The sequence below is a fragment of the Lipotes vexillifer genome, unplaced genomic scaffold, assembly GCF_000442215.2.
Source record: "Lipotes vexillifer unplaced genomic scaffold, Lipotes_vexillifer_v1.1 scaffold395, whole genome shotgun sequence".
Lineage (NCBI taxonomy): Eukaryota > Metazoa > Chordata > Mammalia > Artiodactyla > Lipotidae > Lipotes > Lipotes vexillifer.
The window spans coordinates 8920014-8937451 of NW_006797390.1; the positions used below are offsets into that span (position 1 = coordinate 8920014).

The following is a 17438-nucleotide window of genomic DNA, read 5'->3' on the forward strand; positions in this document are numbered from 1 at the left end:
GGGGGAGCAATTTCCAGTGAATGGAGCAGCTCTCTGAATATAAATGCTTGGGAAGAAAGGAGCAGTAAAAGGACGGTGCGTGTGGCCCCAGCCAAGAAGGTTTTCAGTATTCTCTGACGTTCTTAAAGCGGGAATGGGAAACAAGAGCAAGAGGCAGCTAGCAGAGGAAATTAAACACCTAGAGGTGCCTCCATGGAAAAGAGGCCCAAAGCTGCGATGGTGAATGCTACAGACGGGGCCGTGGACGGGAACACAGCAGCCCTGCAGCTACAAGCGCAGAGCTCTGTACAACCAATCCACGGCAGATGTGGGGTTTAGCGCCCGCAGCCCGCCCCGGGCACACGCTGGGTCCGTGTCCAGTCGTCATGCAGCCCAGCAGGTGTGGGGGGCAGCTGAGCTCCGGGGTGTGGTCTCAGCTCTGCCATGTGGCCTGTGTGATCTTGCACCGGTTATTTCACCTCTCTGACCCTAGGATTATCCAACTGTAAAAAGGGACCAACATCTACCTTCCCAGGCTGTTGTATTAAGAGAGGTCACGAGTTCGAAGGGTTTGGCCCAATGCCTGTCACGGAGTGTGTTAAAAGTAGCTTGTGTGATCATCGCAATTCCATTTAGCTCATGTCTCAAGCCCCGGGAACATTTACTCACAGCACAGGCTACTAATGACTGTTTTCTGGGCTGGAGCCCTTCCCGAGGCCACGTTCCGAGCTCAGCTCCCCGATAGCTCTGTGCTTCGCAACGCGCCAGGGAGCAGAGCGGCTCTCGCTGGGAGCAGCAGTTCTTGGAGCTAGTCACAGGCTTCACGGTGTCAGAGATTCAGCCCTGACCGCTGGCGCCAAGGCCACCCACACGGGGCATGGCGGAGCGAACAGCGCAGGTGGCCCGCATCCATGAGCGTCACAGCGGGTCCGGCGATGTCAGCATGGAGCCGGTCCAGGTGAAAAAGCGGGCTGGGAGCTGCCAACTGCTAATGGGACAGATTACAGCCTGGCTCCCAGCTCTCCCCCAGGGAGGACACCAGCCAGCCGCTAACCCGAAAGCTGGCCCACAACTCCTGCTCACGTCAATGAAGCAGCAGAGGAAGTGGGAGCAGCTGATGCAGGCTGAGAATTGGGCTGCCGAGGGGACGCTGGAGAATCTGTCCCCACCCCACCCCAGACCTGCTGCCCTGGCCACCCGCCCAGCTCCCTCCTGCCCTTGCCCATCAGGCCAGCCCTCGCCCAGGGTACCTCCTGAGGACGGGTTTCCTCCCTGGGAACTTGGGTTGTACCAGCCCTTTGAAGTTATCCTTGCATTTCTGGGAAATGGACTCAATTGCTCAGAGTAACTTCTTATGAGATTCTTTAACCCAATTTCTTTCAGGTCTGAGGCTCTGAATAAAAAGACCACAGATAATAAGGGGAAGAAATCAGGGCACACGACAGAGTATGCTGGTGGTCTGGGTACCAGAGGGACCTCGGCTTTGCACTGGGTTATGTCTAAGTCTGTGTACATGCACACACACAAACACAGAGAGCCTTCACTTCAGTCCGTGATGGGCTTGACAAAGATGTGGCTAGGATGAGAAGAAGGAAGTTAAGACTTTCTCGTATATAAAGTAAGTACAAACATCCCACAAGGATCTGGAAAAGGGAAAACACAGTCACCGAGCAGCTCCTAAGCCCCCGAGGTCTGTGCTTACATCTTACATGCGATACCTGGGGACAGAGACAGAAGGAGGGCACCCTGCTCCCAGCCACACAGCTCGTCACATCACCCACCTACCACGCTCCTTCTCACAAGCCTAGGATGGCATCCTGGGAGTTAGGGACAAACTAAGCAGTTTTCAATCCAAAAGTCATTTCCCTGAGCACCTGTTAAACGGGCGGGGGTGTCATTGGGTAAGGCTCGTTTGGAGACCTGATACCCTCATCCTCCTGGGGCAGCGGCAGATGGGCTGGGAGGGAGGAGAGATGCCTCCGTCATCTCAGCAGCCCAGGAAAGCTCAGCGGGCAGGGCCAGCTCTCCCAGCCCTGAACCAAGGCCCAGTCCTCACTGACCACCATCTGTTTGTCAGCCTGCCCTCTTCCCTCCACAGGGAGAATGAAGGGCGGGGCCAAAGGGCGCCGTCCACGAGCATGTGGGGCCTCACCGGGGCCCCCCGTGGAAAGGCCCAGCAGGCCCTCAGGTGCCCAATCTCACAGTCACGGTGCCGACTGCCAGAAGTGGAGGGGAAGTGGGCAGGGGGCTGTGGCTGGAGCAGGACGGGTCTGCGAAGCTTCGGCTTACTAGGAACTGAAGCCTCAGAACTTGGAGAGTCTGTGACACTAACACTCCAGCTACCCACTGCAGAGCGCCCCTAAGGCCCGGAGCCAGGCTGTGGCTTGGGCCACCCCATGGACGGCCCACAGCGAGGCACTACCCTCGCGGGCAAAGGAGAAAGTCCAGCATCAGTGCCTGCAAGTGTCACTCAACCCCTGGCCTGGGTGCCAGGGCTCCAGAGGCTAAGAACCGCAAGTCCTTTCCTAGGAGTCCAGGCTGCGAGGGGGACAGACACATAAACAAGAAAGCACAGTCAAGTATTGTGAAGGTTATGGCCAAATTCTATATGGGGCCTAGAGGAGCAAAGGACATGAGCACGGTTGGGAAAGGAAAGCAGAGGCTGGTTAGCAGCTGGGACGTGGACTCGGGACTGGTGGGCATTTCAGGGAGGAGCAGGACAGACGGAGGATGCACAGTGTGAGGTCGCCAGGCAACGCCGAGGAGTTCCGCGTGCTTGGCTTCAGCATGACGGGTAAACGGAGGGGCTATAGGCAGGGCCAGGTCACAGAGGACCTCGGGGGCCGGGCTGAGCTTGGGCTACATTCTGGGAGAACAGGGACCTCTTGAAAGCAGACATGTCACGTGGACAGATTTGCATCATAGAAAAATTACTTTGCAGCAGAACCGATGGGCTGGAGGGGAGAGAAAATGGAAGCAGAGGCTGTGTTCCATTCCGGCGATATTGTGAACAAAATGTATGAGACCTCCCAGCTTACCGAAAACACCAGGTAAAACTGAACAGTTTAAGGGCGCAGTTAAGAGAGTAAGATGAACCCTTGGGGCCGTCCATGAAGAGGAAACTGGAATGGCGGGTGGAGTACATGATGCTTCAGATGTGTGGTTGGTCTGACACAGCGGGGACCAGCCACAAGCAGATACCTAAATCTGAATGTATTTAAATAAGTATCAACGGGGACTTCCCTGGCCGTCCAGTGGTTAGGACTCCGCACTTCCGCTGCAGGGGGCCCGGGTTCAATCCCTGGTCAAGGAACTAAGATCCTGCTTGCTGCACGGAGAGGCCAAAAGTAAGTAAATGAATAAATAATAATAATAAAATTAAAAATAAATATCATTTGAAATAAGTTAAAATTTCAAATTCAGTTCCTCAGTCTCACTCGCCACATTTCCAGTGCTCAGAAGCCCCATGTGACTGGTGGCTACTACACGGAACAGCAGTTACAGAGCAATTGCATCGCTGTGGCGTGTCCTCTTGGGCAGCACTTGTGGGCATGTTGACACCTGGCATTCAAGCCAAATGCGACAAGAGCACAGAGCTGGGCTTCCCGCATAAATCCAGGACTCAGTGAAAGCGTGAACAGGAAAATAGATCTCCCACCCAAACAGAAAGGCCACAGGCAGATGAAGGAGCATTGGCCTAGGCTTGAAGTGGCATAAAAATCTCTCCTGGGGCTTCCCTGGTGGCGCAGTGGTCGGGAGTCCGCCTGCCGATGCGGGGGACGCGGGTTCGTGCCCCGGTCCGGGAAGATCCCACATGCCGCGGAGCGGCTGGGCCCGTGAGCCATGGCCGCTGAGCCTGCACATCCGGAGCCTGTGCTCCGCAACGGGAGAGGCCACGACAGTGAGAGGCCCGCGTACCGCAAAAAAAAAAAAATCTCTCTCCTGGGAATTCATAACCATTGGACTATACCACCCATAGATTTGAGATTTGCACAATCTCAAGCTGAGAAAGTAACATAAATATTGGTTGTAGGCTGGTAATAACCATGGATACCTAGCAAAAGCAAATACAAACAGTTCTGGGGGGACATACCGTCAAACCAAGCCTTAGAGGATTCCCACGGATAAAGCACCAGTAAAAGTCAGTTCACAATACCAAATTGCAAGACACACAAGGAAATAACCCATCATGAATGAAAGCCAGTGTATGAAACATATAGCAAGATTAGACCCCCCCCCCCCCTAAGAGCATAAAAAAGAATAAAATACTATGAAAAAGAAGAGTGGAGAAAACAGAAGGAACAAGGCAGGGAGAAGTGCATCCAAGCATCAGAGTGTGCGGCTCTCTGTGAACTTTCTCCCCAGTGAAATCATCATAACTGGTGGAAATTATAAAAAACAACCATTTACACAACATTGTACTCTTCAACTATACTCTTCAATAACAAATAAATTGAAAAAAAACATTTAAAATTTCTTTTTTTTTTTTTTATTTGGCTGTGCCACGCTGCTTGCAGGATCTTAGTTCACCGACCAGGGATCGAGCCCGGGCCCCCGGCATTGGAAGTGTGGAGTCCTAACCACTGGACCACCAGGGAATTCCCCCATTTAAAATTTCTGAAAATTGTCTTAGGGCACACAGCAAATGGAAAAACGTTTATTCAAGAAATCTGCTAAATCTCATTAAGAACAGTGAGAGTCTGTGGCATTGAAGCCACAACCTGTCCCCTCCCCTCCCCCAGCTCAATGTGGCAGAAACTCACCTCCAGGTGAGCGTGGCCAAGAAGGGGCCCCTCCTCCCCATCTGCGAGTGTAGGACGATAGTTTCCCTCCGGAGGGACTGGTCACTGCATTTCTCATCTCCCCTTTCCCTGCCCCACAGCTTCATGTGCAGAAACTCTGTTCCACAGAAGCACAGCTGAGAGGCCTGTGGCTCCCTACCTCTATCCAGTCCCCACTTGTAGACTGGAAGCTGTAATCTAGGTGTGGCAGGCCTTGGTTACCTTAACCCAATCTCCTGTCCCAGCTCACCTGTAGGGTAGAGGTTCTGTGCAGGGAGAGGCAAACTGAGAAGACAAGGGGCTACTACCCCCTCCTCCCATCCCCTTCCAACTCATGGAAAAGGTGTATCACTCTAAGAGAAGCAGGTTGCTGTACCCAGGTCCAGGGTGTTGGCATGGAGCTTTTGCCTTGGGTGTAGAAACAGAGGGTTCGGTAGCTCAGGCTAAGGGGACTGGCTCACTTGGAACAGAGTGCAGGGAAGTTCAAGCCTAAGGGCACTACTGAAAAGAAGGAAGACCTTGGTGGTGAGTCACTTAAAGGAGGCTGGTGGTTCCCTGATGGAACAAGTGAAACAAACCAGCCAGGAGTTTAACAGAGAGACAGCTGAAAAGAACCCGGCTGGGGTCAGAGCAAGCCTCAAAGACTGGTCTTAAGAACTACCCCTGCAAAGGGGCCCAACTTCATCAGATCAGATGTGGAGCAGTTTATGTCCCAGGATATTGTCAAAAATAACAGAGCAATCAGGTAACAATTAGTGGAGCTTAACAGTTCAGTGTGATACCAATAGAGGCAAAGCTGCCAAAGGTTAACAAAGAGATTGGGGAAAAGACAGTCAGTGAGAACCCAGCTAACACTGTGGCCATCCCAGGGGGCAGAGAGATCTGTGTACACATCAGAGGCTTCACACTACAGGAAAAACAGACCTCACTGAATTCATCTACCCATATCACTAAATAACAAAAAATCAAGTACCAATAACAAAAAATCCTGGCTGGGGGATGGGGGAGGTAAGGGATCACAGTTTCCAGAGTTGCTACAATATATTATCTTAAATGTCCAGTTTTCAACAAAAAATTATGAGATGTAAAGAAATAGGAAGTGTGACCCATACACAAAGAAAGAAATACAGACAATAGAAACTGTTTTTGAGGGGCCCAGATATTGGATTTACCAGACAAGGACTCCAAAGCAGCTATTATAATATATTCAGAGAACTAAAGGAAACCATGTTTAAAGAATTAAAGGAAAGTATAATGACAATGTCTCGTCAAATAGAGAATGTCTATAAAGAGATAGAAATTATAATAATAAAAAGAAAGAACCAAATGGAAACTTTGGAGTTGAAAAGTACATTAGCTAAAATATAAAACTAACGAGGGACTCAACTGTACATTTGAGCTGGCAGAAGAATACGCCAACTTAAAGATACATTGATAGAAATTAAACACTTGTAAGAACAAAGAAAAAAGAATTAAGAAAAAAAGGAACAGAACCTCAGAGAGAGATGGGACACAACTGACTTCATCAACATATATACAATGGGAGCATCTGAAGGACAGGAGAGAAAAAAGGGAGCAGAAAAAAGATATTCAGGGAAAAAATGTCTGAAAGCTTCCCAAATTTGATGAAAAACATTAATCTACACATCCAAGAAACTCAAAAACTCTGAGCAGGATAAGTGCAGAGACCCATAGCCAGACACATCACAATCAAAATGTTAAAAGATAAAGACAAAGAGAAAATCTTGAACAGAGCAAGAGAAAAACCACATCACAAACAAGGGAATTCCAAGAAGAGTGATAGTAAACTTCTCATGAGAAAGAGTGGAGCCCGGAAGCCAGAGGGATGACATATTAGAAGTCCTGAAAGGAAAGGTGAAACAAAATTCTTATACCCAGCAAAACTTTCAAAATTGAAGGTGAAATTAATACATTTCTTGATAAACAAATCTGAGAAATGTTGCTGGCACACCTGCCTTATAAAAAATACTATATAGAAGGAAGTTCTTCAGGCTGGAAGCAATAATTCAAATCCACACACACACACACACACACACACACACACACACACAAGATTGCCAGTAAAGGTCATTATATAGGTAATTATAGGAAATAATGTAAATATGTATTTCTTCTCCTTTCTTCTAACTTAGTTAAAAAGCAATACCATCTTTTCATCAAATGGTGCTGGAACAACTGGACATTCACAAGCAAAAAAATGATTCTAGACACAGACGTTACACCCTTCACAAGAATTAACTCAAAATGGATTCCATACCTAAATGTAAAATGCAAAAGTAAATATAAAAGTCCCAAAAGATAACAAGAGAAATAACCTAGATCTTGGGGCTTGGCGATGACTTTTTACATACAACACCAAAAAGACATGATCTGTAAAAGAAAGAATTGGTAAACTAGACTTTATTAAAATTTAAAATGTCTGTTCTGCAAAAGACACTGTCAAGAGAATAAGAAGACAAACCACAGACTGCGAGAAAATGTGTGCAAAAGACACATCTGATAAAGGGCTATTATCCAAAATATACACAGGATTCTTAAAATTCAACAATAAGAAAACAAACAACCCAATATTAAAAATGGGCCGAAGAACCTTAACAGACATCTCACCAAAGAAGATATACAGATGGCAAATAAGCATATGAAAAGATGCTCGACATCACTTGTCAGCAGGGAAATGAAAATTAAAACAACAGTGAGATACCACGGCACACCTATTAGCATGGCCAAAATCCAGAGCACTGACAACACCAAACGCTGGTGAGGATGCAGAACAGGAACTCTCATGCGTTGTCAGTGGGAATGAATGCAGAATGCTACAGCCACTTTGGAAGATAGTTTGGAGTTTTAACAAAACTAAACATATTGCTTTCCAGCAGTCATGCTCCTTGGTATTTACCCAAAGGGGTTGAAAACTTATGTCCACACAAAAATCTGCACTTGGATATTTATAGCAGGTTTATTCATAATTGCCAAACTTGGAAGCAACCGAGATGCTTGGCTCAGCAGGTGAAATGATAAATAAACTGGGGGACATTCACACAATGGAATACTATTGAGCACTAAAAAGAAATAAGCTCTCAAGCCATGAAAAGACATGGGGAAACTTAAATGCATATTACTAAATGAAAGAAGCCAATCTGAAAAAGGTTACATACTATATGATTCCAACTATATGACATTCTGGAAAAGGCAGAACTATGGAGACAGTAAAAAGATCAGTGGTTACCAAAAGTGAGGAGGGAGGGAGGGATGAATAGGTGAAGCCCAGAGGACTTTGAGGGCAGTGAGAATACCCTGTATGATACTGTACTGGATGTATATCAGTACAATTTGTCCAAACCCATACAATGTACAACACTAAGAGTAAGCCTAATGTAAACCATGGACCTCAGGTGATGATGATGTGTTCATGCAGATTCCTTGATTATAACAAATGTACCATCTGGTGGGGGATGCTGATAGCAGGGTTGGGGGGAGCTATGCATATGGGCCGGGGGTGGGTGGTATGTGGGAAATCTCTGTACCTTCCTCTCAATTTTGCTGTGGACATAAAACTGCTATTTTTAAAATTGTCTTGAAAAAAAAGCAATCGCATAAAACCATATAATTATAACTGTATTGTTGGAACTTTAATATATAAAAATGTAATATATTTGCCCATAAGAGCACAAAAGAAGTGGGTGGGAGCGAAACTGTAATAAAGCAAGGATCTGGCATCAGATGGTAACTTGAATCCTCAAAAATGAAGTGAACCAGAAATGGTAAATAAGTTTAGTATGACAAACTTTATAAATATATACTTTCTCTCCCATAGAAGGAGAGTCGACCTCAGCTTCCTTAAGACATAAAATTATATAAAAGTAATCATTGTAAGACTGTATTATTGGGCTCTGTAACATATATAAATCTAATATGTGCAACAATAATAGTAATAAAAAGGGAAGAGGGCAACAGAAACATATAGAAACATAGTTTCTATATCTCACTGAAACCAAATTGGTATAAATCATAAGCTAAGATGTATATTATTAGCCCTAGAGCAACCGCTAAGAAAATGTTTAAAAAACAGTTTAAAAATCTTTAATGGAATTAAATGTTATATTAGAAAAAAAATCTCTTAATACAAAAAAATGAAGATGTTTTTAAAAAGAACTTCAGATTTCAAATATTTAGTCATTGAAAAAAATTAATAGATGAGGACTTCCCTGGTGGTGCAGTGGTTAAGAATCCGCCTACCAATGCAGGGGACACGGGTTCGAGCCCTGGTCCAGAAAGATCCCACATGCCGCGGAGCAACTAAGCTCATGTGCCACAACTACTGAGCCTGCGCTCTAGAGCCCGCAAGCCACAACTATTGAGCCGGCATGCTGCAACTACTGAAGCCCACGCATCCAGAGCCCGTGCTCTGCAGCAAGAGAAGCCACCGCAATGAGAAGCCCATGCACCGCAACAAGGAGTAACCCCCGCTCGATGCAACCAGAAGAAAATCCGCGCGCAGCAACAAAGACCCAACGCAGCCATAAATACATAATAGATGGATTAAGCAGCAGATTAGAGGCAACTAAAGAGACTTAGTAAATGTCATAACATACCTGATGACATTCTCTAGAATGCAGTAGAGAGAGCTAGAGGTTGTGACATATAAAAAGAAATCAAAAGACAAGGTGGGTGGATTGGGAAGATTCAAAATATGCCTAATAGAAGTTCCAGAAGGAGAAACTTGAAAGAGTGGGGGAAAGATAACAAAGAAATTCTGGCTGAGAATTTTCCAAAGCTGGTGGAAAAACTTCTCCAACCCATAGATTTAAGAATCTCAATAAATCCTAAACAGTATCAATAAAAATAAATATGCTCCCAGATGCTCAGATGTGAAACTGGAGAGCATCTAAAGGAAAAGATCTTAAGAGAAACCAGACAGGCTTCCCTGGTGGCGCAGTGGTTGAGAGTCTGCCTGCCGATTCAGGGGACACGGGTTTGTGCCCCGGTCCGGGAAGATCCCATATGCCGCGGAGCGGCTGGGCCCGTGAGCCATGGCCGCTGATCCTGTGCGCCCGGAGCCTGTGCTCCGCAACGGGAGAGGCCACAACAGTGAGAGGCCCGCGTACTGCAAAAACACACACACACACACACACACACACACACACACACACACACACACAAAAGAGAAACCAGACAGTAAATCACAACATAACAGTTAGATTGACAGCAGGCTTCTCATCAGAAATAACAGAAGCCATAATGCAATGGATGGTAAAAAAATAAAGCAAAATATATCAGTAATCACAATAAATGTCCTATTAAATAACAGAGATTGGGCTTCCCTGGTGGCGCAGTGCTTGAGGGTCCGCCTGCCGATGCAGGAGACGCGGGTTCGTGCCCCGTTTCGGGAGGATCCCACATGCCGCGGAGCGGCTGGGCCCGTGAGCCATGGCCGCTGGGCCTGCGCGTCCGGAACCTGTGCTCCGCAAATGGGAGAGGCCACAGCAGTGAGAGGCCCGCATAACGCAAGGAAAAAAAAAAAAAAAAAAAAAAAACATTTTTTGGAAAAAATTTGGATTGGATTTTTTTTAATTCCCAGCTATATGCTTTTATATAAGAAATATCTCTAAAACAAAAAGACAGATTGAAAGTGAATGTTGAAGAAAATATGTAGACATATATATTTTTGTAATGCATTTATATAAATAAACCAGGCAAATGTTAACTAAAAAAACTGGCATGGCTATATTAACATTAGGAAAAAAATAAACTTTGGGACTTCCCTGGTGGTCCAGTGGTTAAGACTCCGTGCTCCCAATACAGGGGGCACGGTTTCAATTTCTATTTGGGGAACTAAGATCCTGCATGCCACACAGCGTGGCCAAAAAAGAAAAGAAAAGAAAAAAATAAACTTTATACCCAAGAAAATTATTAGAAATAAAGAATTTCACCATATAGTCATAAAGGAGACAGTATAGCATAGTAGTTAAGGGCACACACACTAGAGCCAGACTATCTGAGTTCAAATCCTGACTCCACCACTCAGAAGCTGGGTGACCTTGGTCAAGTTACTTAATTTCTCTGTCCTCAATTTTCTCATCTGTAAAATGGGGACAATAATAGCACCTACTTCATAGAGTTTTTATGAGGGATAAGTAAATTAATATATTGAGAACACTTAGAAAATGCTGGCATGTTGTACTATATAAGTATTTGCTGCTATAAAAGAACCAAGTTCCAGAAAGACAGCAAAATTCTGAACTTGTGTGTACATAATAACATAGCTTAAAATATATATAAAGCAAAATGGATAATATTATAATGAGAAATTGGCAAATACCTAATTATAGTGGGGCATGTAAACACATCTCTCAGTAATTAACAGATCAAACAGATAAAACACTGGTAAATACATATACAAGTTTAAACACAAGGCTGATCTAATGGCTGAATGTAGAACTCTACAAAAAATTAGATACCACACACAGTTTACAAATGTATGTGCAACATTTATAAAACCTGATCATGTACAGACTATATTCCTTGACCTCAAAGCAATTAGATTAGAACACAGCAACATAAATATCACCAATCACTCCCCAAACAGTTGGAAAATTTTAAACATTCTTCCAAATAACTCACACAAAAATTAGAAAATACTTAGAATTAAACGATCATGAAAATATTACTTGACAAAATGAATGAGATACAGCCAAAGCAAAACTTAGAGGAAAATGTATAGCCTTAAATGTTTGTTACAAATGCAGAAAGACTACAAATTAATAAGCTAAGCATTCAAATTAATAAATTGAAGAAAGAACAAGTAAATTCAATGAAAACATAAAGAAGGAAATATTAAAGATAAAAACAGAAATAATAAAAACTGATGTTTAGGGTTTCCCTGGTGGCACAGTGGTTGAGAATCCGCCTGCCAATGCAGGGGACGCGGGTTCGTGCCCCGGTACGGGAGGATCCCTCATGCCGCGGAGGTGCTGGGCCCGTGAGCCATGGCCACTGAGTCTGCACATCCGGAGCCTGTGCTGTGCAACGGGAGAGGCCACAGCAGTGAGAGGCCCGCGTACCGCAAAAAAAAAAACAAAAAACAAAAAACTGATGTTTAAATACACAAAGGTCTGACATGATTTATTAAGAAAAAAAGGGAGAAAACATAAATAAAAGCAATAATAGGAATGAAAAAGATGTCTAACTACAGAAACAGATTTTTAATTATGAGAATATTATGAACAGTGTTACACCACTGTATTTGAAAACTTAGAGAAAAATGGAAAATTCCCTAGAAAAACATGACTTTCCTAAACTAAGTAGAAAAGTCTGAATATACATTTAATTATTAGAGAAAATGAATCAGTAATTAAGTCTCCCCTCCAAAATTTACCAGGTTCAGATGGTTTTGTGTGTTCTACCAATATTCAAGGCACTGATAATCCCATTTTAAACAAACTGTTCCAAAAATAGGAAAAGATGAAATGTGTCACCATTTTTATTTTTATTTTTATTTATTTATTTATTTATTTATTTATTTATTATTTTTGGCTGTGTTGGGTCTTCGTTTCTGTGCGAGGGCTTTTCTCTAGTTGCAGCGAGCAAGGGCCACTCTTCATCGCGGTGCGTGGGCCTCTCACTGTCGCGGCCTCTCTTGTTGCGGAGCACAGGCTCCAGACGCGCAGGCTCAGTAGTTGTGGCTCACGGGCTTAGTTGCTCCGCGGCATGTGGGATCTTCCCAGACCAGGGCTCAAACCCGTGTCCCCTGCATTGGCAGGCAGATATCAACCACTGCGCCACCAGGGAAGCCCCGTCACCATTTATTTTATGAGGCTAATACAATTGATATCAAAACCAGACAAAGGCAGTAGAAAAAAGTTAAACTGTACAGGCCAGTCTCATTTATGAACATAAACAAAATTCTAGCTAATGGTAGACAGCAACATATAACATAGCCAATTAGGTTTTATCACAGGAATGAAAGGCAGAGTTAAAGATGAAAAGAAAATTTATGAATGTCATTTACCAAATGAACAGATTAAAGGAGAAAAACATTTATGATCAACTCAATAAATATACAGAAACAAATTGCAACATATATTCATGAATTTAAATGAAACTAAGCAAATCCAACTTTCTTTATCCTAGTAAACAGTAATATAGGGCAACAGAGACAGGGTAGATGCCGACTGATCCCACTTCCTTTTCCTCACACTCCCTGTCCTCTTGGGAGTGGCACTGGAACCACGTGCGTGGTCAGTGGGCATGGACAGAAGTGCTGACCACCAAGACCACGTCTCACCCAAGTCCCTCCACGTTCAGACACCCTCCCTCCCTCTTTGAAGATGACAGCGTCACAAATGGAAGGAGGCTGAATGCCCGAGTCACCACCTGGAGGGAAAGGCCAAGGACAGCACATAGCCCACATCAGACCATGAAATGAGCAAGAAATACACATTTATTTTGTTAGGCCGTATTTTCTTATGTGTTTCTGAGTGCTGTTTTGTCCCATTGGTTTGTATCCCTCCCTCTGCCAAGAGAACACTGTCTTAATTACTGTAACTTTAGAAAAATGTTTGAAATCTGATAGGACCAAGTCCAAGATCAAGACAGGGATGAACTTCTCCATGACAAGGCAGTTTTTCATTTCTTTCAGGGGCTTAGTAGGTGCTCTACAGGCATTTGTTGAGTGAATAAATGAAGCCAAAAGAGGAAGTTAGAAACACCAAAGGAAAAAGCAGACAAGAGGGGACACCCCTCCCCCTGCAGAGAGTGGTGCCAGGATGCTACGGCTGTTCTGGTAGGGGTATGCACCAGAGTGGGAGGAGGGAGGGGAGTTTTGTGGGTTTTTTTCTGTGGGAGGGTGGGAGTTTCAAGCTAGACCCCTCTTCTCTGCCTCCCCAAAAAGAGAAAATGACAGAAGGTTTTTGGATCCAAGAGCTGGAGAAGGCTGGAAGCAAAAGCCGAAGCCCTGACAGCTTCGCAGCAGTTCACACCCGGAGACACTCCTCCCACATCCAGCCCCGCAAGAAGCTGCCAGGAGCCCCAGGCAGAGAGCAGGCAGGCGTCCCGGGGCGACCCAGCCTCGCCACACCACGCAGCACGGGGGAAGTGACAGAGAGATTGGGGGGAAAAAACGATTATAGCCAAGATATTTTAAAAATCCGCCCTCAAGGCAGCATCCGGTTGCTACAGCAACCCTAGCTCTGCTGGGAGCCCTGACTACCTGCTGGCTCCCCACCTGCCTCAGCCCAGAGGTGTCCTCAGGAGGCCAGAAGCTACCACCACCATGGGGACACTGAGAAAGTGCCAGGGTTCAGGACTGGGGACCCAAGTGGGCAGCTGACGGTCCAGTCCTGCTCCAGGCTGATCACTTTACTATAAACATGCACTTACTTCCCGTTCAGAGTGACTCACAGCGTCTCGTTTGTAATCACTTGGCTCCTTCAAAACACAAAAAGATAACATTTTCACTCAGTCAGACTGAGCAATGAAGCGGATGCTTGTGGGTTTTGGTTCCAGGGTCCAGACAAAGCCCCTGAGCAATGAGACCCGTCCGGAGCCAAGTGCCCAGGCCTGCCCTTGGCCCTGCACCTGCGTGATGCTGCTGCAGTCGCCTACCCTCCTGTACCCCATCTGGAGGGGCTCCTGCCACCTTCAGGAAACCAGGAGTAAGAGAGGGAGAGAAAGGGCCCCAGAGAGCAGCTGCCAGCCACAGGGCAGAGCCAGGGGCAGGCACACAGACTCTGTCACCCCGTCCCTTCCACCTGGGCTCTGGCTGACTTCCCAACTCCTCCCCCGCTCCCCAGCCACCCCTGTGAGCCTCCTGGGCCCAGGGCAAGCTCGCGGGGCTGTACCCGTGACAGCAGCTGCTCCAGGACTCACAGGAAGGGCAGTGGACTGGCTGAGGGCGGGCAGGGTCCCGGGAGGACATGGCCGAGTAGGAGGCCCAGCTGTCAGCCCAGCCCCTCCATTTCCTAACTGACCTCGGACGCGTGGTCACTACCAGGCGAACCCCACGAGGGCAGGTGTGGTTGCCAATGGCTGGTCGCTGCTGTGGCGCCCGGCATGGGGCCTGGCAGCAAGTGGGTCTTCAGTCAGTGTTTCTGAAAGGAAAGGATCACTGGCCTGCCTCGTGTGCCCTCATTTATAAACCGGGGTGGTGAGAACCGTGTCTCCGCGAGGGGCTCTGAGAGGCTCTGACAAACGTTGGACCAGTGATGCCTGTGTAAGGTGCTCTGGAAAAGGCCAGCATGTGCATCACAGGCCTCCAGACCCAGTGGCTCAGTGGCCCAACAGACACGTCCTCTGGGCACTCAGACGGAGAGCCAGTGCAGAGCTCGGTCCCAGGGGCTGAACTGCTGCCCACCTGCCCGCCGTCCCCTCTACTCGCCTTCCTCACGAACAAGCCCTGATTTTGTCGGCACAATGGCATGCCTGGGCCCCGCCTCTGGCTCCCGCCTGTGGTCAGCAGGACAGGACTGGAGCCCCCAGCGAGGTGGGCCTTCCGGGAAAGCTCTTTAAAGGGAGTTCAGCCCCACCTGCTCTGTCTTCGCCCTTTCCTCCTCTCTCCGTGGATGCTGGGGCCATGCTGCAGGTGGGCAGGCCTGCACGCCAGCACGGTGGGCGAGGGGAGTGCTTGAGACGCCTGCTCCGAACGTCCTGACGCTTAGAAAGCATTCAAGCCACTGTGGTCAGGCATCTGAAACAGGCAGCTGAACAAAATCCTACATGACACAGTGAGGTACCTAAAATAGCTCCTTTGTGAAGTCCACATTGCCAACGCGCCAGTCCGCAGACAGGAAGGAGCTGGAGAGGGGAGGGGGATCGCCCGCGGCTACATGGCTGTGACCGGGGAGCTAGGGCCCCAGCCCACCCCCGAGGGACAGAAAGTCGAGAAGCCACATCTGCCTGTGACGTGGGACGCCCCACAGGGTCTGCAAGCGCCTGGCATGGGGGTGTGGGGACTCGAGAAGGAACCAGCGTGGACAGTCCTCAGCGCTAGTATTTTAGCAGAAGACGGGCAATAAGGAGTAAATACAGGTCATGGGGTGATAAGGACCATGGGGAACATGACACAGGAGAGAAGAGAGCGCTGTTTGTTTGTTTCTGTCTTGTTTTTTGTTTTTTGTTTCGTGCTGCACCACATTGCACGTGGGATCTTAGTTCCCCAACCAGGGATGGAACCCGTGCCCCCTGAAGCAGAAGTGCGGAGTCGTAACTGCTAGACCGCCAGGGGAGTCCCAGAGTGCTGCTTTTTTATAGGAAGTTGAGGGAGTCTCTCCGAGGGGACAATTCCCAGACCCTTAAAAAGGGACAGAGCTTCGCGGATGTCGGAAGGAAGGGAACCGCGAGTCCAAGAGGCCCTGAGGCAGGAGGGCACGTGGGGGACCCACGAAACGTGGAGGGGAAAGTGGTGGAACAGGATGGAGGGGGGGCACCCGTGCTGTGGTGAGAAGTCACAGGGGGCCTGACCCTCTGAGAGACCAGACCTCCCATCTGACTGGGCCTGTGGGGTAGACCAGTGGGGAGGCTGCCGGGGGCGTCGGGGGCTGGAGGGGCCCTGGCCCGGGTGTTCTGCAGGTGAGGCCGGGCTGCACGCGGGGAGGAGCTGCTGCTGTCTGGGGGCGCTGGGGGCGCAGGTGGGCTGGCTCAGCCCTGGCGCTCAAGGGCAGGGCACCGCTCGCCTCTCCCTGGAGCCCAAGTGCTGCCCAGGGAGAAGGGTTTGGAGAGGGGAGGGAGCAGCTGGTCGGTGCTGCTGGGGTCAGGCGGGGGCCGTACCGAAGGGTCTCACCGGGCCACCGCGACAGGAAGGAGTACGAGACACACGGGTTCAGAGCCGCCAGAGGAAAAGCTCCTCTTTCTTTCCACGTCAGGGAAGCGGCTAAGTCGACGGCAGGCCTCGGGGCTCGCGGCCCAGACTGTGGTGCGCTGGGGTCAGCGCTCACGGGACTGAAATGCCACCAGCGCCTGGGCCTCAAGGTCACCCACCCCGCCGGCCCACGAGCTTTTCCCCACAGGACTTTTTAGTACATTCCAGACAGAGCTTCACAACGGACAGCAAAATGAATATTTATTACAATTATTTTAACTTAAAAAAATAAGCCCAAAGTCTCTGGGCAATAAGCTAAACTACCATAAAAAGTAGTGTCTGAGAGTGAGTTACAGCCCATGCTGGCAGCGGGCAGAGGCGGGCACCGCCTCCTCTTCTGCAGAAGACCCCCCAGAGTGAGGACGAGCCTGGGGTCAGGCTGCCAGCACAGACAGACAGGAACCAGCCTTGAAAAATCTGAGGCTGATACCCAAATGCTACCCCGGGAACAATCGTGCGGCCCCGCCCAGGAGGAGCGAGAGTGTCACCGCGATGGCGGGGAGGTGGCGGGCAGGGGGCAGCCAGCGGGCCCACCTCCCTCCCTGCTACAGAGCCCAGCCCTCCTTGCCGAGGACCAGCCGCACGGCCTCGTGCACGTCGCTCACCACGTGGGCCGCCTGCAGGAGCCCCGGGTTGAAGCCAAGGTCCCGGTGCCCGTGGAACGGAGGCCCCTCGCCACCCAGGGCGGGAGCGGCAGGCCCCCGGGCCTGGGGGCTGTACACGCCGGTGCACACCAGGATGGCGGCGCAGCTCCGGGCTGCCCCCTCCCGCCTCGTCTGCCGGTGCTGGTGGAACAGGTTGGC

The 17438-nt window shown here is 48.4% G+C and overlaps 1 protein-coding gene across 1 annotated transcript in view; it reads right to left on the bottom strand.

Moving 5' to 3' along the window:
* Window positions 1-17180: 17180 nt before the first annotated feature.
* Window positions 17181-17438, bottom strand: part of HDHD5 (haloacid dehalogenase like hydrolase domain containing 5) — a 21330-nt gene continuing 21072 nt past the window's right edge. Inside the window, 1 exon segment of the mRNA XM_007469523.1 lies at window positions 17181-17438. This exon segment is cut by the window's right edge and continues 19 nt beyond it. Within this exon segment, the coding sequence (XP_007469585.1) occupies window positions 17181-17438 (258 nt within the window).